The sequence below is a fragment of the Sceloporus undulatus genome, chromosome 1 (genome assembly GCF_019175285.1).
Source record: "Sceloporus undulatus isolate JIND9_A2432 ecotype Alabama chromosome 1, SceUnd_v1.1, whole genome shotgun sequence".
NCBI lineage: Eukaryota > Metazoa > Chordata > Lepidosauria > Squamata > Phrynosomatidae > Sceloporus > Sceloporus undulatus.
This window is the reverse complement of record NC_056522.1, coordinates 170,085,232-170,112,812: the sequence shown is the minus strand read 5'-3', so window position 1 is coordinate 170,112,812 and position 27,581 is coordinate 170,085,232. Positions and strand designations below refer to the sequence as shown.

General features: G+C 40.9%; 2 protein-coding genes and 1 long non-coding RNA gene across 3 annotated transcripts in view; 1 reads left to right on the top strand and 2 right to left on the bottom strand.

Moving 5' to 3' along the window:
- HTR2A (5-hydroxytryptamine receptor 2A) overlaps window positions 1-3,928 on the bottom strand; it is a 13,963-nt gene extending 10,035 nt beyond the window's left edge. The window contains exons 1-2 of the mRNA XM_042471429.1: window positions 3,231-3,928; window positions 2,059-2,581 (exon numbers count right to left, since the gene is read on the bottom strand). Coding sequence (XP_042327363.1) covers window positions 2,059-2,485 — 427 coding nt within the window. The 5' untranslated portion in view covers window positions 2,486-2,581; window positions 3,231-3,928. The remainder of the gene's footprint in view (window positions 1-2,058; window positions 2,582-3,230) is intronic.
- The window catches only part of LOC121932731, a 41,437-nt gene that overhangs the window by 11,559 nt on the left and 2,297 nt on the right, over window positions 1-27,581 (top strand). The window contains exon 2 of the long non-coding RNA XR_006104408.1: window positions 3,473-3,545. This is a non-coding gene — a long non-coding RNA (uncharacterized LOC121932731). The remainder of the gene's footprint in view (window positions 1-3,472; window positions 3,546-27,581) is intronic.
- Window positions 11,588-27,581, bottom strand: part of SUCLA2 (succinate-CoA ligase ADP-forming subunit beta) — a 43,442-nt gene continuing 27,448 nt past the window's right edge. The window contains exons 6-11 of the mRNA XM_042471464.1: window positions 26,974-27,112; window positions 25,754-25,915; window positions 25,510-25,652; window positions 22,177-22,297; window positions 21,457-21,545; window positions 11,588-12,431 (exon numbers count right to left, since the gene is read on the bottom strand). Of these exons, the coding sequence (XP_042327398.1) occupies window positions 12,357-12,431; window positions 21,457-21,545; window positions 22,177-22,297; window positions 25,510-25,652; window positions 25,754-25,915; window positions 26,974-27,112 (729 nt within the window). The 3' untranslated portion in view covers window positions 11,588-12,356. The remainder of the gene's footprint in view (window positions 12,432-21,456; window positions 21,546-22,176; window positions 22,298-25,509; window positions 25,653-25,753; window positions 25,916-26,973; window positions 27,113-27,581) is intronic.

The window sequence follows — 27,581 nt, the reverse complement described above, 5'->3', positions numbered from 1 at the left end:
TTCCTTCCTTCCTTCCTTCCTTCCTTCCTTCCTTCCTTCCTTCCTTCCTTCCTCCCTCCCTCCCTTCCTTCCTTTCTTTCTTTCTTTCTAAAGTTCTTATTTGTAAAGACTGATTCTGCACAAAACTCCTTGAATGTATTTATCTGAAACTTGGTGATCTTCTTTCCCATAGAAGGGACAACTACTGTCTTCCAAAATTTCATCCAATTCTTCCAAGGAATTTCATGGAAGTTTGGTACCCCATCCCTCCTTTCAAGGTATAAGCACCCATATGTCTGTAATTTGCCAAGGGGCTCCTATGCCTTAAAATAACAAATGTATACATGGCATTATAAACACATGGTATGGATGAGTAAATATCTGTGTGAGACAAAAAGGGGATAGTAGGGTTTTAAAAAAATAATTTTATATACTTTCTAGCCCGTATAAATATTGTTTGTGAAGCCTAGGAGAAATAAAAAATGTGTCTTAGATAACATATCTCAAAAATTACTAGACCTAAATCCAATGGTTAGTTTCAACTAGAGTAGAGCCATTTTATGAATGAAATTGACACAAATGCTGACTTGCCACGTTCCCATTGATTCCATGGTTCCTACTTTGGTTAGGACTAAAATGGGATATAGGCCAAGGGCGAGAACAGTGAAGCTGTCCAAAGCTCTAGCCAGCACAATAATCAGTGATGAATTTAAGTCTTTTACTCCAAGTCTCAAGTCAAGACTCAAGTCCTTGCAAGATACTTTCCAAGTTAGTTTTAAGTCTGGGAGCCAACTATAACAGAAAAAAAGGAGATAAGTAGTGGAGTGGGTGCAGTAGTGTAGTTAACTAGAAAATCAAGAAGATATGCTCAAAGTTAGGTTAAAAATGAAATTATCATAGGCAATTTATCAAAATTGCATCTTAGAAAAATTAGGTCTACTCATCAGCCTGTCTCTGTTGCACATTGGAGGAGCCTTCTAAAGCTTTTCCTAGAAGTAACAGGCAAGATGCGCTACCATAAGATGGGGCATACTTTTCACAGGGTAACAGCAAGTGAGTTAGGCAATGGAATTGAGGCAGGGATCTACAGGAAGCAGGGTCTTCCTGTACAAAACACATAAAGTGCTGTTTCCATCACATGACCAGTAGGCAAAAAGCAGTGATATGAAAGCATACTTTAAAGAAGCAAAACCATTTCCCATTCAGTAACATTTCTGGATTAAGTTAGTCCAGCAAGTCAGTTGATAAAAATATACAATTCGTGAGCCAAGTTAGTGCATAGTTGATTGCAAAATAAATACATAATTTATTATAATTTATTGCCATTTTGCTTTATATGTTATAGAACTGACTGTGGAAGTTTTAAAGGGTTTTAATTATTTTTGTAATTTGATGGCTATAACCTGTATTTGGTTGTCATGAATAAACTGTTCTTTTCTATAATTTATTGCAAAATCATGTCCAAGTCAAGTCATTGAGACAATCTGAGTCCAACTTGAGTCTGAGTCAATCAAGTTGAGTCTACATTACTGCAATCAGTGATGTGGTAGGAACTGTGGTACATGCACAATTCCTATCCCTGATTCAAGCTATTTTTAGAGCAGATTTTAGGAACCTGGTTTTCTAAATGTTGCCTTCTTATAATGCAAATATTGAACATAATAGACTTTGCATTGCTACCCTTGAGAAATACATGACGCAGATAATGTACATTAAATTAAACTTAACATTGCTCTGCTTGCTAACCATTAACATAATGGGAGTTTCTTCCCTCCTACTCTCCTTCCTCCTTGCAGCTCTTTGCACCCACCAAACCTGCTCCAGAGCATTTTCCAGTCCTCCAGGAAAGGCAGTTTTCAGAGAAGGGAGTATTTTACCCTCCATAATCCACTGAAAGAAGTAGTTTCATCACTGGAGCAATCTTATTAGAGCAGAAGTACAATTTCTACCTTGCAGTGCTGTAGTTCGCAAGACTCGCTTTACATAAATCATGAGAGACTTCTGCTTTAACTTTTGTTTATATTCGCTTATGTTTGCTCAAAGTACATAGACTGTTTAACAGGCCGCTGCTGTACTCACCATATAGTATGGTCAGCATTGATACAGGCATGACAAGAAACCCCAAGAGCATGTCAGCTATTGCAAGTGACATGAGGAAATAGTTGGTAGCATTCTGCAGCTTTTTCTCTAATGATACAGCCATGATGACAAGAATATTTCCAGCTATTGTTAGAATCATCACAACGACTGTTAGCAAGGCAGGCCAGTTTTTCTCCTCCTGAAGAGGACTGTTTTCATGAACAGATGCGTTGCAGAGTGGAGTGAGACTCTTCTCGCAAGAGCAATTCATTACATCTTCAACATATGAGGTCAGATTATACACATTAGACATGTTAATCTCTTTAGAAGCCAACATATTTCTGCAGAGTTTTCTGTTTTGGTTCAGTTGTAGGAAGGTGTTTGCTGTTTCATCCATAGAATTCTTTTCTTCATAAAGCATATCCATTTCTACAAATGCAGAAGTCAGTGAGGATATACCCAAAAAATGTAAACTGCAACTGTTTTTTTATGATATATTCTTGTATTCCTCATTGGTGCAAAGCTGGAAAGAAGATTTTTGGGAGATTAGTTGACTTTTTCATTCTTAACACAAGACAAAGTTAACACTCAGTATATTAAAATATTCTCAGTTTCACGTACAATCCAGTGACAGCTTGCACTAAGAATCTAGCTGTAGGACCAAACTCATTTACGGACTGTAAAATGATGATGCAAGGCTACAGAAAGCAAAACAAAACAACATATGTAGTGTACAAGCACCTCATTTTACAGCTTGGCTTCCCAACCATAATGATATTTCCCAACAACCTTATTTTTACATTGGTATTTGGCAATGTAACTCATAACTCAGTGTAACTCTATATCTTTTTTTTAAAATAATCTTTATTCAAAATTTTTATATAAAATAGTGTAACTCTATCTATATCTCCATATTTATTTTCTGGCATTAGTTTTTGAAAAACTGATTAAAAGCTTCCAGCCATAGTAATTAGATTTGTTTCTATTTATAGAGCTTTTTCAATATTACTACCGTCAGGTTCCTGTCCTATTTCAGCATCAGTTTTGCAGTGTAATGCAACTAATGCTCCATACAGATTTCATAATTTGCTACAACAATTACTGTGGTTTGTTACAGACTGAATAATTACTAATTTGTATAATTTTCAAAAATGCTTATAAGGAGAACTTACAGTGTTGCTGAGAGGTCCTGCAGACACGGTTCATGCTTCACCTTGATTTGCTTGATCGTTCAATGTCTGCCAACCTGAGGTCCTTTTTCCCCGCGATCTTCACAGATAATGGCATTTTAACAACAGTTTTGCTGACTTCTGAACTACCCTCTTGTTCTCAGTGGTTCTTCTTCATCTGTAAGTCTTTGCTAACCACAGGCTGCTCCACTGACACATCCCTTTGTCTGTGTTTCCTCTTTAAGGCAAGCGATGCTGGAAGAATTTTCTCTGAACAATCACCAAAAATTTACAAAAGCTGGAAACATAAGTCTCCATGTAAGTCTCTGATAAAAGAGATTCTAGCAGAGAGGTAATTTCTTTCCCACTGATTTGTTTAGGATTTGAGATCCCCGACTAATTAAACGAAACAAACAGCAAAGGTAAAAGAAGGGCAGACCAAAGAGGGATGGATTTGTTTCTTACATGCTGCAGTCTTGCTTATTTCAGCATATAGAGCTTAGATTTAAACAAAACAAAAAATGTCCACAGGTAAGAAGTAGAGTAGCTTGTGGTAGCTGCAGAGGAGCCTGTGGTAGCTGCGATATGTTCTACTGCAAAAAACTGAAGGAGGCAGAAAAAATAGGCTAGGAATGGTACATGCTGGTAAACTGTAAACAGATTATACCATACTAAAAGCTGCTCACATCGTGGCCTTAAACCGAGCTGTTCACACTTTGGCCATGGGAGAGGTTATTTGGGAATAAATGTGATGTTATAGGAAAAAAAACAGTGAAAGAAGGGAAATTGTTTTTGTATGATGTTTGAGAAGAGGGGATCTGTAAGTTATAATTGTCCTGCTTCAAAGGAATCAGTGAATCTGCAGTCACTTGACTTCAGTAAAACTGATACAGCTTATGAGAAAGTAAATACAAGACAGGTATACACAGAGGCTTTTATTTGCTAAAGTTTAAAGAGCTTAAAGTTATTATTTTAAATATAGGAATTGTTTTTATTCCATTTTTTGTCCTAAGGTATATGTTTTTAACATAATCAGAACATCAACAGTACACAATATACGAGGTTTGTCTTATATTGTCAGATACATAGCAGAGTTAGGAGGCTTCTAGAGGTTTATTTAGTAAGATAAAGTTAGGGGCTTAAATACCCCAAAGGCACCAGATCCTGTCTGATCCTGGAAGCTAACCAGGGTCAGCTCTGGTTAGTATCTGGATGGGAAACTGTGAGGGAATACTACGTGATGGAGGCTGTATTTGAGAGGAAGGAACTGGCAAAACTACCTCTGAGGATTCTTTGCCTGAGAAAACCCTATAAAATTAATGGGGTTGCCCTAACATGATGGGCAATTTGAAACCCCCTACACACACACAGTAAGTTCCATCTTCTGTTACTACTCATAACGCTCCTGTTTTAAATTTTTACCTATTATTCCCTTTCAGGTACATGGTGGATATGAGAGTTAGTTATCTAATGCTTTATAAAGAGAAATTATGTTATCATTAACCTTTCTTTTTATACTCTTCTTCTGATGGATTTGTCATATTGTGTTAACCATTCAGCTAGGATTGCTGTCCAAATCTTGGGAAACTGAGAAACCTGATTTATGTCCTCTACTTGTTTTCAAATATCGAACTACTTTCATCATTGCTACTAATCTCAGCAAACAAAACCCCAAAATCTAAATATTCAATAACTGCTTCCCTGAGTTATCAAAAATAGATCAAAAACTGAACTGTGGCATGCTGGTTATTGTTTCTTTAGTTATAGGTGATAATTGGAAAGCAGATGTCCAGAATACTTTAACATATTCACATGCTCAACCACATATATAATAACAGAGAGCACATCCATCTTTCTGGGTAAAGCTGGGTACTCAGCTTTAGCAACTGCTAATGATAACCAGATACTCATTAATGCAATTGCTTTACACTCAGACACAGGAGTGCACAGAAAAGCAGAGGGATTTGCACTGCAGCATTCTCAAATGGTGTGTGGGTGAGTATCGTCTCACTGACCATGGTATGACATGTGTAGGAACCATGTGAGTAATTTTAGGACTGTGAGCTGTGGCTTGTATCCTGAAAGCAAAGCAGTCTATGAGTTATGCATGTGTCAGTTTGCCAAGAAAAACAGGTTTATTTAATCTGTCACAGTTAGAACCATAACAAAAACTTCCACGCTCCAGTATTAGCCTCAAAATCTGTAATGCTGCTGTTTTTCAGATTACTTATAGAGAATTGCTGTTAGAAAATTGAGGAAACAGTCCTACTTCCCTGACCTACTTATTCCCCAAAGACAACCAGTACTGTCATTTAATGTACAGTTCTCCATAGCCACAGATTCAGTCATCCACGGTTTGAAAATATCCTCAGAAGATATCCATTCCAAAAAGCAAACCTTGATTTTGCTATTTCATATAAGGGATACAATTAACTATGCCATTCTGTTTAATGGGACTGGAGCATCCACAGATTGTGGTATCAATGAGGGGTCTTGAAATCCAGCAGATACCAAAGGCACACTATGAAGATTATCACACTAGCTGCCCTTTGACAATCCGGGCACCGGCTGAGAGCGGGCTGGGAACAGGGGCTATTGCATAGCTCCATGCCCAGATCATTATCATCCCGGCCTTCTCCTGGCCTAAGGTAAAAACACTTGTTTTCCGTTATGGGAGACATTCTGGTTGGGGATAGGATGATAACAATCTGGGCACGGAGATGTGCGATAGCCCATGTTCCCAGTCCGCTCACAGCCCATGCCCAGATTGGCAAAAAGGCAATGCGATAACATCCTATATTTAACGTGTTGCAGTTGTATTACTGTTTTTGCTGTTATATGCCTTTAAGTCTTTTCTGACATAGGGTGACCCTAAGGCAACTTTATCATGGAGTTTTCTTGGCAAGATTTGTTCAGAGGGTGATGGCCTTTAGCTGAGGCTAATAGAGGGAGTGTGATTTTCCCAAGGTCACCCAGTGGGTTTCCACAGCAGAGATTTGAACCTTGGTCGGCCAGAGTCAAAGGACAGCATACTGACCGTTATGCCACACTGGCTACAAATGTACATTCCTTATAATCTGTGAATTAATTCTTTCTTGCTCTGTCTCCAATGCATTATGAGTACATGCTATGATAGCTATCCTCATAATGCTTCTTCCAATCAGTGTTGCCAACAAGCCTCGAAGATAATTCCCGGAAATGTTTGTCCAAAACCCGCTGAATCCCGCCAGATCACACGGAATATTCAGTCACAATTCCCAGAAAATTCCCATAATGTTAAAATGACAGATGTTTTGCAAATAAACGTGAACATAATTGAATAAAAATAACTGTAACTTATTTCAACCCTCAAAATCAGCATTGAACCAAAAAAAGAATCTTTCAGTCCTTTTAAGATATTTATTTTGACATGAAGGGGGTTCAGGAAGCTTTGTGCCAAATAGAAACGTGTTCGGATGCAACCGCACTGCAGAAATAAATCCAGTTTGACACCCTTTTAATTGCCATGGCTCAGTGCTAGGGAATCCTGGGAATTCTAGTTTTCGGAGACATTTAACCTTCTCTCTTAGCAAACTCTGGTGTGACAACAAACTATAATTCCCAGGATTTCATAGCACTGGGCCATGGCAGTAAAAACGGTATGAAACTGGATTGTCTCTGGAGTCTGGAGTGAAGATGCAGCCTGAGTTGGGTCCAAGACACACTGCAGAAATAATCCACCTTTCCACCTCTTTTTCTCCTCACATCTCCTCTATTCTTCTACTTTTCCCCTCCACTAGATTCTCCTCCCGTCAACCCAAATGGTCCTCCTCACAGTACAACAACGACCCTGAGAGGTAGGCTTGGGGCACTCTGCCCAAGCTCAGGAATTCAGAAATTCAAATGTCACTCTCAGGCCCACACAGAAGTCCACAACATCAAGCCATGATACCATGATCAAGTATTGCCTTTGTGTGCCTTAAACCTTATGTCTTGGAAATCCAAGGCAATTGGGAAGCCAGCCAAGATCCCTCACTCCCTGCCTCTCTCCAGCACTTTTGCCCCTGGAGCCTGAGAATGCCTGAAAGGGGGGGCAATCACTGTCCTCTCTCTGATTGGCTGAACTCCAAACAGTTGGGGTTGGTTGGGCTTGCTCCGTCCTGGCTCTCAGAGGGAGTCATTAGAGAGAGTTTTTTCCAGCCCTCTTGGCTGAAAACTGTTACACTCCAGAGGGTTGGTTGCTCTGCAGGCAGCAGGCTGGAGCTGAAAGGGCCAAAGTCGCGGAAAAGGCACTGAATTAGAGCAAGGCACGAAAATCACACAAAAGCTCTGAAAAGTCCCCGTTTTCGCGTGAAAGTCGCGAAATTGGCAACACTGCTTCCAATAGGTGCCTCTAACATTGCATTGCCATGTCATGGCAGATTTGCTCTTTCCGTTTTATTTTGGCTTTGTTTCTTATTCCATGAGTTAAGGCATCAGTAGCGACCTGGTTCCTCCATCTTCATAATACTATCAGGTCAGGCACACCTAAAGCACTGAAATGTTATCTTTTTGGATTTACTCTTCTTAGATCTCCAGGACAGTTCATAGGATAATCTGGAAGTTGTAGTCCAAAACAGTAAGTTATTTAAGGTCTGTATTTATGGCAGCTTGACTACATGGAGGCCATATTCCCCAAGTACAGTCACACTGGAGGAGTGTATGTGTGTTTTCTGAAGAGGAGGGAAGGCAATTCTAGGAGATCAGGGTTTAAATCCCTGTTCAGCCATGGAACCCTTCTGGGTGACCTTGGACAAATCACACTCTCTCAGCCTCAGAGGGAGTCAAAGGTAAACTACCTCTGATCAAATCTTAGCAAGCAAACCCTGTGATGATAGGTTTGCCTTAGGGTTGTCTTAATTCAGTAAAGGCTTAAAGGCAACAACATGAGGATTAAATAACAGAGGTAGGAAGTATTTTCCTTCATGGGATGATTAGCATTTAGACTGTAACCAAATGTTAACTGAAACCAGTCACTTGGATTTAGGATAGCAAGGAGCAGACGTCTTGTCTTTGACCCTACAAAACGTTTCCTGCATATAGATACAAAGTAGGTGGCAAGGTCAGACTACTTAAAGTTGTTTTGCAATCCAAACAAAAACAAACAAGGGCATCAGAGCACGAGCATCGTTCATTTCAGAGGAAAGTCACCATTTCTGCTAATTTTGCAGCGAAATCTGCATGAGTAGTTTTTGCACACAGCACCAAGCTCTTGGAAAATGGTAAGATGTGGTAGTAATGTCAGATTTTAAAAATTAATTTGATAATGCGAGCCATTAGAAATAGGAAGATTAATTTAATTTCCCCCACTAATACTAATGGGTGAAATAATTAATGTGTTAAATTATTAATTTAACAAGGCCTGACTGCCGGTTCGCTCCAAGAGGGTAAGCCAGATTGATGCTTTCATAAATTTGGGGATTCACATTTATAGTTGTTAATGACTGACTGTGTAGCAAAACAAGGTACCTCTTAAACCAAGCAGAGCCTCAGTTTAAAACGCTGCAGATTAGGGTGCTGGAAAATGATGGCTGCAGCCTGCAGCTCTCTCCCAGTCATGAGGCACATGAGGACAAAAGTGTTGGGACATCTCAATATGTTCTGCAACTGGGACAACACTGCAGGCCTAATTTCCCAGCATTTAAGAAGGAGGTTTTGATGGTGGCATCATTAAAATTACACTCATCCCTCCATATTTGCAGCTTTGATATTTGTGGCTTTGATTATTCACGGATTTGATTATGTTCTCTCTAGGAATCTCTACGTCCTCCAGTGCAACTTTATGGTCAACTTTAACTAAACGTTGCACTGAAAAACCTAGAGATTCTGAGAGAGAATACTCTACTAGGCCTTTGTAGCTCCTCCAGTGCAGTTCTATGGTCAGTGTCTGTCAGACGTTGACCACAGAGTTGCGCTGGAGGACCTAGAGATTCCTAGAGAGGTATCCTCTCAGGTAAAAACATGGTGTTTTTGTTATTTGCGGTTTTTCCATATTCATGGAAACCCTAGCAAATATGGAGGGACATGTGTAGCTTCAATGATGCAGCTCCATTGTCAAAGCTATAACTGAAGATACAAGATGTTGGTCAAGGTCTTTCATGGGATTAATGTACACCATTTTGTTGTTGTTGTTGTTATTGTCATGTTTTTAACTTGCATTTCTAACATTTTGTTACTAATTTTAATTTTAACTAATACTTCAATTCATGCTGTACCTTGGGTCCCTTTCGGGAGAATAGGTTAGGTAAGGTAAAGATTTTGCCTTGACAAGATTGTCTAGTCATATCCGACTGTAGGGACAGCGCTCATCTCTGTTACTAAGCCAAAGGAGCCAGCATTGTCAAAGACGACTCCATGTGGCCAGCCTGATTGCACACAACGTTGTTTACCTTCCCACCAAAGCGGTACCTATTTATCTACTTGCATTTGTATGCTTTTGAACTAGGGAGCTCATTCCATCACACAGCGCTTGGGACTGTCTGATCTTGCAGTCATCAGTATCTTAACCACTGAGCCACCGCATCTCTTAAAGGGAGAATGGTGAGATATACATTAATAATAAAAATGATTTGTTTAAAACCTTATTTTTCAAAACAGATTCTCTACTCTGGCAACTTGACCTTGTGGCCAAGCCCTGAAACCTGACTCCTTCCTTTTCTTAGCTACAAAATAGACTGAATAGCTCCATCCAAATTCCTCAAAGCACTCAACTCGCTATAGGAGAGGGTGAATGGAAAGCAGGTGTGGTGGGAAGGAGGAAGGAATAGAAGCCAAGAGCTGAAGAAATAGATGGCACGATGTGGGAAAATTTCTACCTGGTTTTCCAGGGGCCTAGCAATTAATGTATGAGCAATAATAAAAACATTAAAGGCATACAAAGGGGTTTATTAGTTATTAATTAGTTTATTAATTAGCTTACTTGCTGTTCACTGCTATGATCTTTGGAATAGCAGTATATAAATAAAACAAATTATTAATTATTTATTGCAGCTCACTTCAGTTAACATATGACAAAATACTATGTTGCACGATAATATACATTACAAACCAAGTCAACTAGAAAACAGTTGCTACCCCCCAAAAAATAGACTCCCAACAACCTAATTATGGGGGGAAATACCAGTCTTTCAAGCTAGAAAACCCTGTCATTCTGAAAATCCTGACTGTCTGAAGACACTCTATTGAACAAAAGGATAGCATCCCCTCTCATTTTCCTCTGTAAGTCTATCAGTTTGAGTGCAGGAGTATTCTTTTCTTTTCCTCAATTGCTTCCCAACTTTCCTAGCAGCAGTCATGAGATGCACTTCCTTTAATCTTTTTTGTCCCAGGGTCTTCCTTTCTTACTGAATCTGGTAGAGAGGGATCCCATTCTAACAAATTCTAATGACCTAAATAAATCCACTCATTAAAGTGTGTGATTAATCAAAAGTTGGGCTACATTTCAGAGGGAATCTACTGAATCAACACTAACAATTAACTGGATACTGCCAAGGTCTGTGAATGGTTGTACAATTTCTGAGCCCATGCATTCAAAAGGCACAAGAGTGACAGGCGGAGGAGAGTTAAGAAGCCTTTTCCCAACAATAAAATGTGTATGACAAGATCAGCAACAGTCTTTCACAACTGCAAACAGTAAGGACCCAAACATATTGCTGGTTAGATTTTGTGGTTGTGAAAAAACTGTAAAGGAAACAGATGAGGGGGGGTGTGTCCTTGGCAGCTGTTTTGGCAACCTCCCAAAACCCTCTGGGAAGAACTATGTACAATAGCTCTATGATGTTAAACCTACAAGTCTGGGTTATAACGGGAGGTTCTTTGGAAGCCCACTCCTGAAGACCATTGTAGGCTTTTAGTATTTCTTCCTTGAAGGGCTCCTGTGGGGATATAGTAGAGCTGTCTAAGAAATAGATGGAGCACTGTTACTTTCAGCGAGGGTTGGGGTAGTCATGTGAGACACCTCCCTTTTTACGTTAGGAAGTCAGCACTATCCCCAGAAGCAGTTAATAGGTAACTTGTTTTTTTGTTATAGTACTGTCTGATTACAAAAATGTTGATTATGTAACAAAGTCAAGGAAGAACACTAAGTTTGTTCTGCACTGCAGGAAAAGTAAGCAGTTTTTTCCACAGGAAAGTATATTGGATTAATTTAACATAACACCCATGCTTGTTTTGGTGTAGCAGACAAGTTCACAGATGTTTCAAGGACAGTTTTTTGTTAGTTATTACAGAAGTGTTTGTGGAGTAGCTGCTAATGGTCCACAAATGGTAATACATTTCAGAGCAGCATTGGGCTGAATTTTCATTTACAGATCACAATGTGTAAAGAACAGAACCATATTGAGCTCTTTTAAAGTCTTTTATTCATTGCTTTAAGAACAGATGCTCTATCGTCTGCCCAGCATTAAAAGAAATAAGCTTTATTTGTTCATATATAAAACTACATGATACTTTTAAATAAGTATCAGACGATTTATCCGAAGATAAGATCCATGAAAATTTAAGTGTTACAGTACATTTCATAGTTACTAAATTACAATTTTCAAGGAACTACTGCTTTAAAAAGCAGAGTACAGAAATACATTGTTCATAAATAGCAAGTGGCAGGCTCAAATGATTCACTGTATTGAGGAATATAAATACGATCAATATACAAAGGCCTTTTCAATACATTCTTCAGCATTACCAATCATAGTATTTGCTGTGCTTTCTGAATAGCTTCTTAACAGCTTGCGACAGCTGTCTGTTGCTATATGTATTAGTGAATCTAGTCATTAGGTTTGTTATCGCAGAGACAAATGCAAAAATCCTGTTGACTTCAAACTTTTATTGGGAGGAAATATATTTGCAGCTTTGGAGGTTTTCTTGTTTATAAGGATGCATATGAATCATTCTTTCTGCAGCTGTAAGGACAGAGGCTGCAGCTTAGTAGACATGAGTGATAACATTTCTTGTACAATGAACATCTTAAACATGAAAAGAATGAGGACACCTGTCAAGCAATTAAAAATTAAAACTGACAGACACACACACGGGGGGATGGGACAAATAACCAAACAGTATTTCAGAAAGTAGAGGACAGTGAGAGCTCCAGGGTCAGAAACAATGATCTGATCAGATTGGCAACTGAAACTTAACATCCACTTGGGCTTGCTTTGCTAAGGTCACTATTTCAGAGAGTTTTACAACCTAGAAGACAAAAAGAAAAATTATCCTGATATATTTAATGGAAGTCAATATAAATGAATAAATGACTAAATTCAACACGAATCATATAAATATAGGCAATTCTATCAAAATAAAATCAGAGACTCTGAAGACCAGACCTTTTGTTTAGGTAGACTTGTGATGCAGGGTATAACATCTTTATCCTGGGGGCTGATTTAGCTTCAAGCAAGGGTCTAATGTTATCACAGGCAGAGTTTTATCACTTGTTCTACCCAATCCTACCTGGAAGCAGGTTCTCTGGTGTCAGCTGCTTTAGGTAGGAGACTATGGCCAACATCATTGGCTGCTTTTCCACCTGCTATGCCCACCATCCCTGTCTGAAAGGTCCTTTAGGGGAACTCCTTCAGGCACAGTGGCAAGAGCCATTCATTTGATTCTCACACTCTCTCTCCCCACTCCCCTCCCCTCCCCTCCCCTCCCACTCCACTGTCCAAGTCAGAGGTAGAGTACTAGCATCGAAAGACATAGCACATTTGATTAGCTAAAGATGCAAATATTGACTCTAATCGATCTTCTGAAGTGGGTGGCATTGTACCAGTGTCCAATTAAAGACAGAGGAGATGCTGAGGCCCACAGGTGAATGCAGCTGTTTTATTTTATGGGAGATATTTGAAAGAAGCATAGCCATCCTCCTTATGCATAATGGCTCCTGAGAGCAAGGCCACTATGGCAGCATCACTGAGTATCAAGTCCTTTATAGCTAGCATGTTGACTGGTCCCAATAAGTAGCGATCCTTTCAATTCTGACGAGCTTGCAAGAGCGAGTAGAAAGTTTCTCTCCTTAGTTTAAATATGGAGGTACCTCTGAAGGCTATCTAGCCCTTAGGCATTGGGTTCTGAGAAGACTTGGCTTTAGTGAGTATTCACCTCTACTGAAACAAAATTAAAAGCAACAAAAACAAAACCCTTATAGGGTCTTCCAAGGGCCCCCATGCAAACCCATTCAATCTCTTCCTTGTCAGTGCTGTTGGGACTCCCATGTTGGAGGAGTCCCTGGGGAGATTATCAATATGGAAACTTGATAAATTTACCCAATGCTGTACTTCTTGGGATTGGTGGCATCCATTGCAGACTCTCCAGAGGAGTGAACTGCTGTGTCTTTGGCTGTCTGGTTTTGCTTTCTGAACTGGTCAAAGAAAACTTAGTTCTACAATGTGAGGAGGAAGAATTTGAAGTTGAGTTTTCAGAGTTTTTTGGCTTTCTGGTTTTCTCTTCTTTTCTTAAAGAAGCTCACCAGTAGTTTTGAGTGCTTAATCTTTCTACCATCCTCCAATAAATACGTAATTAAATCAGGCCAGGTTGCCTTAGCTGCAACATGCAATCAAAATCTTTTTTGTGCATTTGAGAAGGGTTGAGGTTCTCAGAAAGAAAAGTAATTGTGGTAATAGATAAAGGTACCTGATTTTGCCATAAAGGTAACAACTGGCTGATGGGGATGGGGGCTGAAGAGAAGAGCCTGCTGCAAGGCTGTTCCCTCTTGAAAAATAGGTTGACTTACTTATTTGGCCCGATGCATTAGCTGATGAGCTGCAGGCTGAACAAAGGGTTTACATGGTTGATCATACAGCTAAAAATTCCTTGAACCGGGACTTTAATGGGTGGGTGGGTGGAGGTTAGGAACCACCATCCAGCAATGCATTCTTCAGCCTCCACAGGGTTTTGATTCAAATGCTTCCAGAAGGACAAGCATCACTAGAAGCCACTGGTTCATATGTATTTTAAAAGACTACTGCATTCACTGAAAAACAACATGGCAATTGACGCCTGCAACCTTACATACCCATCCTCTTAGCAACTAAGACTGCATGGCCAACCATTTCAAACTTTTGTTGGGCCTTCTGCTCATTAGCAAACACAATATGCTAGATAGGTATGACTGCCCATTTTAGAGAGGAACAAGTATCAGGAAAATAATGGGAAGAAGAAAAAGTTGTAAGGATAAGCATGGCTAGCCCTTTGAAAAGAGCTGAAATAATTGCTCTTTCTTGGGCATTTGGGGATGAATTGAAGGAGGAACTCAGGACCATCAGTACTAGATCAACATTTTGATCATCTGATCCTTATATTTTGGGATAGTCGGAGGACTTTAAGCCATCCTTTTTAGCTTGTCTTTCAACAGAAAGCTGTCATCCACACAGAGCTGCTGTAATAGTCCAGTTCCTTGATTAACAGAAGATAGTAAATTGGTTTTTTTGTTTCATTTTTTAATTTGAGCATTTTTTCTAGAAAAGTGCTACTCTATTCCAGAAGCAGTACAAACTGTAGTGAAGTGTACATAGAATTGTGCCCTCAGAAAGATTACTGACCTGAACCAAATATAAGCAGTTTATATAGAGAGGTGGCCAGTTGGGAGGAGAAAGGATTATTATTATTATTATTAACCTTTATTTATAAAGCGCTGTAAATTTACACAGCGCTGTACATACAGTCTTTTTAATTAGACGGTTCCCTGCCCTTGGGCTTACAATCTAAAAAGACACCACACAAAAGGAGAAGGGAGTAGTGGTGAGGAAGGGGATGAGGACCAGCAGTTCCTCTCTACCTCCAAGGCCTGGACCAAGGCAGATGGACTGGAGGGAGGGCTTGGCTTCATAATGGATGGTTAATCTTCATCCAGGGAGGCAAGCGACAATAATGCAAGGACACAATTATCTGTTCACCATGAAATTTTGAAAAATGAATCAAATGTAAACTGTAACTATCCTGGAGTGATGGACAAGTCTGCAGCCTGCCTTCTTCTGGGTTCAGTCAACCAGGGCTTATGGATGGGGAGGGGGTTCAAGTTGATGGAGAAGGAAGGGAAAAACAGCTTGGCTGTTAAGAAACAGGTAGGTAGGGTTTCAGGCCAAGAAGAAAAAGGAACGTTGGGTACTTACCGTGACACGTTCATTTCCTGCAGAGAAGTCCTGGCATCCTGTAATCCAGGGTTTAGCTCCTCCTATTTGCTCCTGTAGACAGGGACAATAAACAAAAGACCGGCCCCTATATAGGGAGGAGCTAGCCCCTCTGAGCCTCAGTCAATAACAAGCCAAGCGACTAGTAAGGTAATCAAGGAACTGAACTTTAGTAACATCAACTAGAACACCTTAGAAAAAACTAGTCCAAGAACAAACAAGAACTCAGAAAAACCAATCCAGCAACAAGAAGAAGAACAAGGCAGGTCCACCAACAGGCAGGCAGGGTCGGAGGCTGCATGCAGCACCTGGATGGGCAGGATGCCAGGACCCTTCTCTGCAGGAAATGAACGTGTCACGGTAAGTACCCAACGTTCCTTTTCCCAGCAGAGAGGGTCCTGTCCTCCTGTAATCTGGGATTTACAAAAGCCCTCTCGAACTGGGAGGGAGGTGCTGCTAGGAGACTGTGGCCCCCGACACAATCTGTTGGAGGAACCTCCTTTCAAATGACGCCTCTGCGGACTGAGACACGTCCAGTTTGTAATGTCTTATGAAGGTCGAAGGCGACTTCCCTGTGGCCACCCTGCAAATATCTGACAGGGAGGCGCTAGTGGTCAAGGCCACCGAGGTAGATGCACTCCTGGTTGAGTGCACCATCAACCCCTCGGGTGGAGTGAGATCAAGAGTTCAGTAGCTCTTTTGAATACAAGACCTGATCCACCTACTCAGAGTCGAGACTGGTACCTTGCACCCCAAAGAGCCCAGGCGAAAGGAAAAGAACATCTCAGATGACCTTAAGGTTGAAGTCCTCTTGATGTAGATTTTGAGGGCTCTGCACACATCCAATGTGTGCCAGGTCTTTTCCAAGTCCTTCTTAGGATCGGGGCAGAATGAAGGCAGGAGAATGTCCTGTGACACCTGAAAGGCTGAGTTGACCCTAGGCATGAAGGTAGGGTCTGGACGAAGGCACACTGAGACAGGCCTAAAAATACACAAGTCTTTACGTACCGACAGGGCCCCAGCTCTGACACCCATCTGGCGGAGGGAATGGCTGTGAGGAAGATGACCTTGAGGGAGAGGTGTTTGAGGAAGGCACCCCAAAGGGACTTGATCAGCCCAACCGTCAGAGCCTTTAAGACCGAGTTCACATCCCAAGATGGAAAACGATGTCTGGTGGGCAGGCCCTGCTGGAAAACTCCCCTCAACAGCCTCTTAATGTGAGGATGGCTGCCATTCTAGCTGCTCTCGTATGGAGCAGAAACGACGTGATGGCAGACACCTGCCTTATAACCATGTTGGGTCAAGTCCCTTCTTAATGTCATCTTGGATGGACTATAGCAGGTCAGCCACTGAAAACCTGAAGCAGTTGATGAGAACTTGCCTAAGCAGTGGATTATGTGATCAATCAGAATAGAACCTGACCTAATCTGGACCTATGGCAGCTTCCAGCCTATCACTGATCACCTTGTCAACTGGTTATAGCAATGAAGGTGATATTAAGGTGATTTCATTTGTAGTAATTAAGACTTACCACTCTGAAAGAGGAATGTTAATGTCTGACCTCCAATTAAAATTTCAAAACAATGTGCAGTTCTTTACTGGAACATCTGTGAACCTGTGTAAAATAAGACTAATCCCATGGTTAGGCAAAGAAGACACTGGATTAACCTTTATCTCGCAGACATTGGTGAGTCCATGCAGAAGCATAGATGTACTCTGTGTTAACAGGGCCTGTGGTCAGAATTAAGTCTGATTTCTTTTGAGGATGAATTTGTCTATAGAGACTTCAAAAATCACCCCAACTCCATGTAGCAGACTATCATCAACCTGTATGAAGGCTGAGGGGTCTCGTGGCTAAATGAACTGCTGATTAAGGAGTCATGAAATGGGAACAGGGGGCTTGGCAAGGATAGCCCTCTGGTATCTAATTTCGAGGAGAGAATTTTCTCCACAAAAGGGATCTGTCAAAGGAACACAAACCTAAATTTAAAATAGTATAGTGGGCCCTCGATATGGAGTTGGATTTAGGACTTTGCATGGATACCAAATCCATGGAAGCTCAAGGCACATAAAATATAATCGCATAGTAAAATGGAGTCTCCTATGTAAAATAGTAAAATCATAGTTTGCTGTGTTGTATTTTTGATTTGTTTTTTTTTTTTTTGGAATATATATATATATATATATATATATATATATATATATAAGCTGTGGGCATATAGGTGGCTGGTGTAAGTCTCTATATGGAGCTGTATGGTATATTAAATCTGATCATTTTTGCTAGCAGAAAACAAGGCATAGGCACTAGGAAGTCCGTTTTTCCAGCCCCAAAAGGTAGTAAACAATGGTGTTGTTTGGACCAGACCATGCCATGAAAACCCAATCAGGGATAAGACACTCACCCACACAGCAGCTAACCTTATAACCATAAAATCATAGAATCATGGAGTTGGATGAGACCACAAGGGCCATCAAGTCCAACCCCCTGCCATGCAGGAAATCACAATCAAAGCATGCCCAACAATATGCAAAGGAATCTTGTAGCACCCTGAGACCACTAAAGAAAAGAGATTAGCAGCATGAACCTTCATGGCCTTGAGCCCAATTCATCATATGTATGATAGATCCTGTTACAATAGGCTTTCCAAGCCAGGCAGCAGTTGAATGGCAAGCCCATCAGCAGGCATTCTTACTTAAAATTTAACAATCTAGACAAGGTAAGAGGTAATTGTGATTTTTGTGGCAGACCCCTCAGGGCTCTGTAGGATGTCTGAATGGGATTTGAAGCAACCCCTTAGTAGAGAAACCTGATTATATTGTTTTAAAACACTCATGGAGGAAGGGGAGTTTCTCCCCCCATGGAGAGGAGTCTGTCTGTTTGTATTTGATAAGAATTTTTCTTAACCCCCTGTATTAATGAGAACCATCTCATGGAAGAAACTGTGTTTTTTTTAGTTTTTTTTTTTTTAGTTTCTTCCCTTTAACAGACATCTCTCCAAGAAAGAAGGGAAGGCAAGGGGAGCCACATCTTTTGAGGCTAGCTGACTGAGGTTCACTGTGTTTTATAACAGGAACATAATCCTTTTGCCACTAAAATGGAGTTTGGTTGGTCACCTTAATCCAATACATCTGTTACCTCATATGAGATGTTTTTACCAAAGATCCTCAATGCATGTAAGCACTAGAAGTCTGCTGAGTGACCAGAGACCTTCTCCTTGCTTGAGTCATCCTGTTTATTAGCATTTAAATGAATCTGTATTGTTAAAGCTTATGCTCTTAATGAGAAGTGCTATGGCTGATAACAGTTTGCACAAAGGAGGTAGAACCATGTGCTCATCCTATGTCTTTGGCTGTTCCACCTAAGGCAAAAAGGCTCTGGACCTAATGGAGACAGTGATGGAGGCCCATGAGGAGGCAAGAAAAGTCATCATGTGGCTTTTATGGCTAGCCCCTCCCTTGAAGAATTAGTTTCCAGGCATCTTCTCTGGCCTGGAAAAAGGAGAGGGGGTGAGCAGAAACAGCACAACTCAAACCTCATGTGCTAACATTAATAAAATGAACACCAGAAAGGTTAACCAGTATCTCTTGTAAATCTGAGCCCACAGCCCTGTTGATGTGGGGGCTCTCCCCTCCTTTATTTGCCCCATCAAGGGAGGCTGCCTGGGCAGTAGCTTCTTCTAGGTACTGAGGAAACTGCTCTTAAGTTAGCAGTGACTGAAGACCATTGCTAATCATGGGTCGATAACTGCATATGGCCTGTAGTGTAGCCCTGATACTCACAGGGCATTTTGTTTTATGTTTAAAACAGCCCCAACTTCAAGCTGGGGTTTACAGCTTAGCCCTTTTAATTTCAGGCAGGCTTTATAGTAACCTGGCTGCATGATAGAAGCTAGCTTGGTCCTCAACTCCCTCCCACTTGCTTAGGTAGCTGGGAAAGGCAGAGGGACTGCTGTGGGACATGGCTCTACATTTACCTGAGGTAAGTCTGTGTCCTGAGAAAGGATAATCTCTGATGGAAAGGAGAGGCCAAGCGCTCAAGCTTTTCTCTCAAGAGTGTCACGGTTTGTGGCAGCCAAACACAACTGGGGGTGAAGGGAACTCTCCACCCATGATATCCACAAATGGTTTACCCCTTTTTGTTGTTGTAATTTTTGGGGAGGGAACACAGGAGGATTTGTATCCATGTGGTCTCTCATAGAATTCTTGGGTTGGAAGAGACCCCAAGGGCCATCCAGTCCAACCCCATTCTGCCATGCAGGAACTCTCAATCAAAGCATACCCGACAGATGGCCCTCCAGCCTCTGTTTAGAAGTGGGTGGCAGAGGCCATGCTCTCTCTGGGGAGGACATGAAGCCATTTTGTGCTTTTTTGTGGGATGCTCTGTGGCAGCCAAAAAAGACAATTTTAGAGTTGGAAGCTTCAGCTCCTGCTGGGCCAAGTCCATCTTCCTTTACAGCCATGTGTCTGTGCAACACAGAGGAGGAATCCTCTGCCTCCTTACACACCATCTCATTATAAGAATTCAAAAGGAATGTGCAGGAGCCCTGGCAACACCACCATGTGTTTCCCAGTCTGCAAAAGGATCCCCCACACCTGTTAGGGTCCTGGATGCCATTGGGGCCAGAGATGGGAAGGAAGGGGGAGACCAAGGGTTAATGCCCCCATCTGCCCTCCTGGCAGAGTCCCAAACCTTATGCTAGGCATAGTGCCTGCAATGGCCATGGCAGAGGCCTCATGGCAATGCCTGCCCTGAGCGAGGGCATTAGATCTAGCAAAGGTTCTTTGGTGGCTAGAGAGAGAGGGCCCCTGGTACTCACCGTTCTCCTGTGACTTCTGGCTGGCTTGCCTCTCTGACCTTGGCCATTTCAGGCTGGGCAGAGGTGATGCAGAGAAATCCTTTGCCATGGCTTTTGGCTGGCCTGTCCTCTGAACTCTGGCCCCAAATGGACTGAGCAGGGAAGTTTCCATGACTTCTGGCCAGTTTCCTCACTGATCCCTGGTCTTAAACAGGCTGGGCAGAGGTGATGTGGAGAAACAGAGACATGGAGGGGATACCCCTCACCATCTGTTCCCACGGCTCCCATGTGCTGCAATGCTGTTTGCAGAAATCTCCTGTGCTCCCACCATGAAAGGGGGCAGCTTTGGAGGAGAGGGAGAGTCATTGGCAAAGCCAAGACCTTTCTCCAATCCTGGGAGCCTTTGCCATTTTAAGTCTTCTTCATGCTTCCAAGGCTGTAGTAAAGAAGCTGCAGAGCAACAGCAAACACATCCCAACGGGTCTCCCTCTGAAGCCAGCTCCTTCTGTTGAGCTGGCAGACCCTGAGCTAGGGAAGCCTGGGTTAAGGATGGCCCTTCACCCATGCTCTCAGGGTCCTCTGCCATAGCCACCACCAAGGAAGGGGGGAAAGGCAGGAGAGAGGAGAAGAAGGGAAGGCCAAGAAAACTCTCAAACCGCTTTCGTAGAAAGGAAAAACTTCGCTGGCTCAAAGAGAACATCCTGCTAGGAGCTTAGGCAGGAACAAGACTGAGGCTCAGGGGGGCTAGCTCCTCCCTATATAGGGGCCGGTCTTTTGTTTATTGTCCCTGCCTACAGGAGCAAATAGGAGGAGCTAAACCCCGGATTACAGGAGGACAGGACCCTCTCTGCTGGGAAATGTTCAGGGAAAAATTATAGTGTGACAAAAGCATATGAGAACTGTTAACTAAAGCCAACCTGAAAATAATATGTGTTTGGAAAGAAGTCTTATAAAATTGTATTAATTAAGGTGACTTAACAGGACCCAGCCACCCATACAAGGGGACACATGTCTATATATTTTACAGTCCCCTTTTTATCCTTTGGGGCTCTAACAACTTCAGGATCCTGCAGGACTACAAATGGTTACAAATCAATTATGAATGCATGTTGACAGATTTACAGAGGTACACTGATGGGCATTCAGTGCAAAAAGTGAATAATTACATAGTACAAGAAGCTATTTAATTCTAATGTAATATAGAGACAATTCAATTTTGATCAATAATGATTGTCAGTGCTATGCTACAGCAAGGAATCCCCAGCAAAGATACTGGAAAATATCATTTTGACTTACCATTTTAGCTGCTTCATCCAAATCATCACAAGCAAGTATTTTCAAACCACTGTCTATTATTAAAGCTTTGGCATCATCAACTCGTGTACCTGAATAGTCAGATGTTATACTTAAAGATTAGTAAGTTACTGTGCTCAGTGTTATATGATGTACTCAATTCACAACATAACAATGTACAATATAATAATAAAATAATGATGTACCACAGTGCCATCTGGAGAAGCAACTGAAATACCATGATCTTCATAACTAATATTTTCAGTAATTTTCAAGTCATGTGATCCTATCTGACCTGGGACGCTAAGCAGGGTCAGACCTGGTTAGTACGTGGATGGGAGACTATCAATGTATACCAGCTCCTGTATACTATATTTCAGAGGCAGGAACTGGCAACTCACCTCTGAGTATTCCTAGCCTAAGAAAGCCATATGAAATTCATTCATTCTCCATAAGTCCACAGGTGATTCGAAGGCACATAAATACATGTACAAAGCCCTAACTGAGGGCAGCTTTTTCAGACATTTATAATCAATACAAGAATTATGGGGGCATGAAGTATTACAAATAGGGAAGTCTATCCAATGAGTGAACCCTATCTTCTAAATAGGCTTAATACCCTTCCATCCCCACAGAAATCATGGTACTGATTGAGAAAGCAAATTATACAGTATAATGATCTTTCATCACACCTTTGAATTCAAGAATGTGTGGAATGCTCACCTTGTAACCGTACAACAATAGGTATTTTTAGATCCAAATCTTTTACTGCCATAATGATGCCCTGTGCAATCACATCACATCGCATAATGCCTCCAAAAATATTTACTAGAATTGCCTGTACCTGTGTTAAGAAGCAACATAAAGGATTATAAGCATTTGTTTTCAGCAAATGGAAGATGACTGGAATAATTTTCTTGTTTGTGAAACATAAGGCACACATACACAGGCAGCAGAGGGGCAGTCAGGGTTGGGTGCAGGAGATGCTAGAAGTTTATGGCATAAACTATAGAGAATAAATCATTAATAAGGATAATAAGCTTAGAGCTGTGAGGCCCATTACCTGTTTGTTATATGCACTGCTATCTTGGCTGGTCAAGAGCTGCAAGTGGACTGGCCAATTTGGTGAGGGAGATTTTACATGCTTTTTTGAAAGAGGACAGTGTCCGATTCTCTCTAAAAGAAGCAGTTTTAAGACCTCTGTAGAAGAATTTCACTGGACACTATCATTCTAGGTAATTATTGGCCAGTTTCCAAACTTTCTCTTTTACGTAAGGACATTACACATAAACATTGGCAGCACAGCTCCAGGCTGATTTTGATCTGTCCAATTTGGACTCAAGCTTGGTCTGGGGACTAAATCAGCATTGGTTGCCTTCAGTGGAACTGAAAATGGGGACACATCCCTGTTGATTCTGCTGTATTTCTCAAGTGCGTTCAACAACATCAGTCATGATATTGTCTTGTGTCTTTTGGTTGTTACTAGACATGGAGACAAAACTACTATTCTGAAGTACCCAGGTGTATTTTGTCCAGCTTTAGCTTGTGCAGCTGCTTTCCCTTTCCAGGAAAGACAGATTTGGTAACTGTGACACATACATTTATTTTCTTTAGATTAGACTACTGTAAAATGTTCTGCATGGAGCTGCCCTTTAAAAGCACTAAAAAAACTATAGATAATGCAAACTGCAATGGTCATTGTTTTCTGGTTTGCATTTTAGAGACTATTTTTTCTCCTGTTTGGTTTGTAACATCTTGCCTAATGAAGAAGCCCATGGAGCTTCGAAAGCTTGCAACAAGTATATTGTGCATTTTGGTTGGCCAATAAAGATATCACTGATGGATTTTTGTTTGGATTTGTTAAATGGCCATCACAGCACTGTTTTCTGTATTGTGAGACACCACATTGTAGCTGCAACAGGGGACCCTTGAAGAGTAGCCTGTGGACTGGTACCTTCAACCAAGGTAAAACCATTTTTTCTTCTTAAATTTGGACTGAATTTGCAGGTTTTACCTCTACACCACCAAAATGTTCCTGGTGCAAAAATATGGAGACTTCTTGAGGAATCCATTGTTCTCTGCCTACAAAGAGACTTGTGACCTCACTGGAATGGAGACATACTGGATTGTAAAAGAGGGGTCCCAGTTGAGAAGCAAATGGACTTTAAATTTCCTGGACAATGAATATCTCCCTATTGCCACATGGACAGGAGGAGGAGGAGCCTGCCTGCAAAATATATCCTTCCCAGCACATCATCTTTACTAAGGACCAAAACAACAGGCATCAAACTAACATCTACAATTGTTTTTTCTCTCCTGTTTGGTTTGTAACCTCTTGCCTGATGAAGAAGCCCATGGAGCTTCAAAAGCATGCAACAAACATATTGTGCATTTTGGTTGGCCAATAAAGGTACCATAAAAACATAGAGATACATATTCTTCATATTAAAAATATACCTAACCTTCAAAAGAGATCACTGGAGTTGAAAACACTCTCCAAAACACATAACCACAGAGTATAAAGAGAACAGAAATCTACAGCATTTATTTATACACTTGTTCCTCCCTTTTCGCGGACTTGGAGTCTGTGGTCTTGCTCTTCCTGGGAGTGACAAGTGGGGAAGGATAAAATGGTGGTGTGTGCCCCTGCATGTGCCATTACTTTCAATGGGATGCAAATTGGGAGGAGCTACTGTATATACATATTCTAGATTCTTTATATATACATATTCTTTATATATATATTCTAGTTTCTTTCTAAATACAAGCATGACCAATTATGTGTCTTGGATGAGACACAATGATCTCTTTTGATCTATGTTTTTATGGGTTATAATTTAGCGTTGTCCTGTCTTTTTAATACTTACAACAGATGTGTATTCTCATGTTTGTTTCTAGCCCCTGAGAGAGGTCAAAATGCATTGGCCATTTTTTAAAATACTATGTAAACAGTTGACCTTTTCAGAGCACATCAAGCTTGTCTCTTCACTATTTTCTACTGTGCAATGTTGACTTACAAAGCCCTAAATAACTTGAGGTTAGGATATCTGAAAGACAGCCACCTCTTACATGAACACTGCTGGAATATGAAACCTTCAGCAGATACCATGCTGCTTATCCTGCCACCTCAAGAGGTTAGGTAGGCAAGAACACATGATAGCACCATGACTGTGGAACTCCCTCCCAAAGAAAGTTAGGCAGATTATTCCCTCATCAGGCAAAACTGCATTATTCTGTATAATTTTAATTTTTAAAAAATGCTTTAAAAACTTTTTGAAATACATATTATTCAATTTTCAAAGAAGTGTCTGTGTTAATCTCCTGAAGCATAAAAAGGAAAAAGTAGGGAGGGGGAAAAGAAGGAATGTAACAGCACCTTTAAGACTAATTGGTTTTTATTTTAGAATGAGCTTTGAGGATAAAACCCAATTTCTTCAGATGCAGTAATGAGTGATATCTAAGCCTCATGACATGAAGCATACTTACACAGTTGTGAAGGTGGGATGGAATATAATAGGGTCTAGAACAGTGATTCTCAACCTTTCTAATGCCACGACCCTTTAATACAGTTCCTCATGTTGTGGTGACCCCCAACCATACAATTATTTTCACTGCTACATGCAAATATGTGTTTTCCGATGGTCTTAGGCGACCCCTGTGAAAGGGTTGTTCGACCCCCAAAGGGGTCCCAACCCACAGGTTGGGAACCACTGGTCTAGAAAGATGCAAATCATAACCTTTTCCCCTAAAATTTTCAAAGGGCTGCCTATGGCAATACAGGTCTTTCAGATTTTTATAGTGATCGATTAGTGTTGGTGTGTGAAAGCAATAAATATGCTGACCAAAAGTAAATTTGTCAGGGTTCAAAAACTCTCTCCAAGAAAATTCCTTTTGTTACATGTGCAGTAGCAAGGACTCTTGTATTCATGTATGTAATGTGCCATGCCGCCACTGTCTCTGTTCATACCTCTGCTGAAGGACTGGAGTTTGCAAAAATAATTAAATTCAACTGTTTTTCAATTGAAATAGAACTCCAAATAGTAACTGTTTTCCTACCTTTTTATCTGAAGTAATAAGTTTAAATGCTTCAGTCACTTGCTGCACTGTAGCACCACCACCAACATCAAGAAAATTTGCTGGAGTGCCTCCATGAAGTTTAATTATATCCATGGTGGCCATTGCAAGACCAGCTCCATTAACTAGAAAAGGGAGAGCAAGAAGAGAGTGAGAATACAGGAACAATCATGGGCACCACCACCATCCTCACAGGCACCATAATATTCAAACATGGTAAACATACCCAGACATCCAATGCTTCCATCTAATCCTATGTAATTAAGGTCTGCCTTTGCTGCATCTCTGTCTCTTTCATCTTCTTGGGTCCAATCTTGCAAGTCAAAGATTTTCTGCTGACGATAAGCTGAATTGCTATCAAAGTTTATCTTTGCGTCCATACACATCACTTGGAAGACAAACACACTGTATTTAGATCACTTAATACTGAAAGTATTAACTTCCCCAATCCAAAAACTAGGTTGTGAGGTAGGAGCCACACTATGCAACCTGTTCTCTGCCAATTTTTTTAAAAAATGCACTTCAGACACAAAAGACTATACATCATATTGTTTCACACAAGAATTGATACAGTATCTTTGCCTTGTCCGATGTAGTGGCTCTGGTCACTGTGGCACCTTGGAGGGAGACTACTTGCCCTTCTGTTTGTGATGTGAAACAGTAGCACTAACAGAAGCATCACTTGTGTGCACACACCCCCCTTGGACTTTGTATGAGTTCTAACTAAAATGAGTTAGGCTCTGTAGAATTAATTTCACTCCCCAAGACTTCCATCAAGTTAAAACATACACCGCTATCTACAAACCGTCAAAGGGGAAAAAAGATTCAGCCACCATCATGATACACAAAACATACTTCCAGAACAAATCCTTTGAGAGCTTTTTGGTTTTGTAGCTTTTTACAGGAAGTGGCACTCCCCATTGGCAGTCTGAAGTGGTATAGTCCATTCACCTTCTTCCTTTGCTGCATGTATTGGTGCAATCATTGGTGCAATCCTCCTGTACAGGATTTTAAATTATTTCTTTCACATAATCACAGAGCTAGGGATTTCAAAGATCATCCTGTTCAAACTTCCAATCATGTAGCAAAAGCATTACTGCAGCTTCCCTGATAGATGGCCATCCAGTGTCTGCTTCAGAACTCTAAGGAAAGGCCACTACCTTCCAAGCAACCTGTTCCACTGGTGAACAGCTGATACTATCACAACAGATCAGATTACTCTTAAGCCTCATTACATGGTATTTTAGATCCCAACTAGTACTGACAGACCTAAACAATGTGTCCATTGTAACATGTGCAATCAATACAGGGAAGATTGCTATCCCAACAGACTCTGGTGTTTTGAGTAGATTTACTCCCCCCAACTTAATGAAACATGAACATTGATACTCAATTACACACTTTCCATAAGTACTACATACATTATTTCATAAAACAGTACTTTACCAATCCCTGTGGAATCTTCAACCATCGGGTTAATTTCTACCATAGTGGCATCAAATTTAATGAAGAGGTTATATATCTTAATCATATTATCAGCTGCTTCATTTACTAAGTTAGCAGGAAATCCCATTTTCTTGGCCAGCTAAAAACAAAAGCAGTTGGTTAGATGGAATCTTATGTGCAAACTAAACAACTAGAGATGTGGTGAGCTTTATCTACTTTTGCTTAGAATCATAGAGTTGGAAGAGACTGCAAGGGCCATCCTGTCCAAACCCCTGCCATGCAGGAACTCTCAGTCAAAGCATACCCAACAGATGGCCATCCTGTCTCTGTTCAAAGACCTCCAAGGAGGGAGACTCCACTACACTCTGAGGGAGTGTGTTCCACTATCGAACAGCCCTTACTGTCAGAAGTTCCTTCAAATGTTGAGGTAGAGACTCTTTTCCTGCAGTTTGTATCCATTGTTCCGTGTCCTGTTCTCTGGAGCAGCAGAAAATAAGCTTGCTCCCTCCTCAATATGACATCCCTTCAAGTATTTAAACAGGGCTATCATATCACCTCTTAATCTTCTCTTCTCCAGACTAAACATCCCTATATGCTAGTCTTCTAAG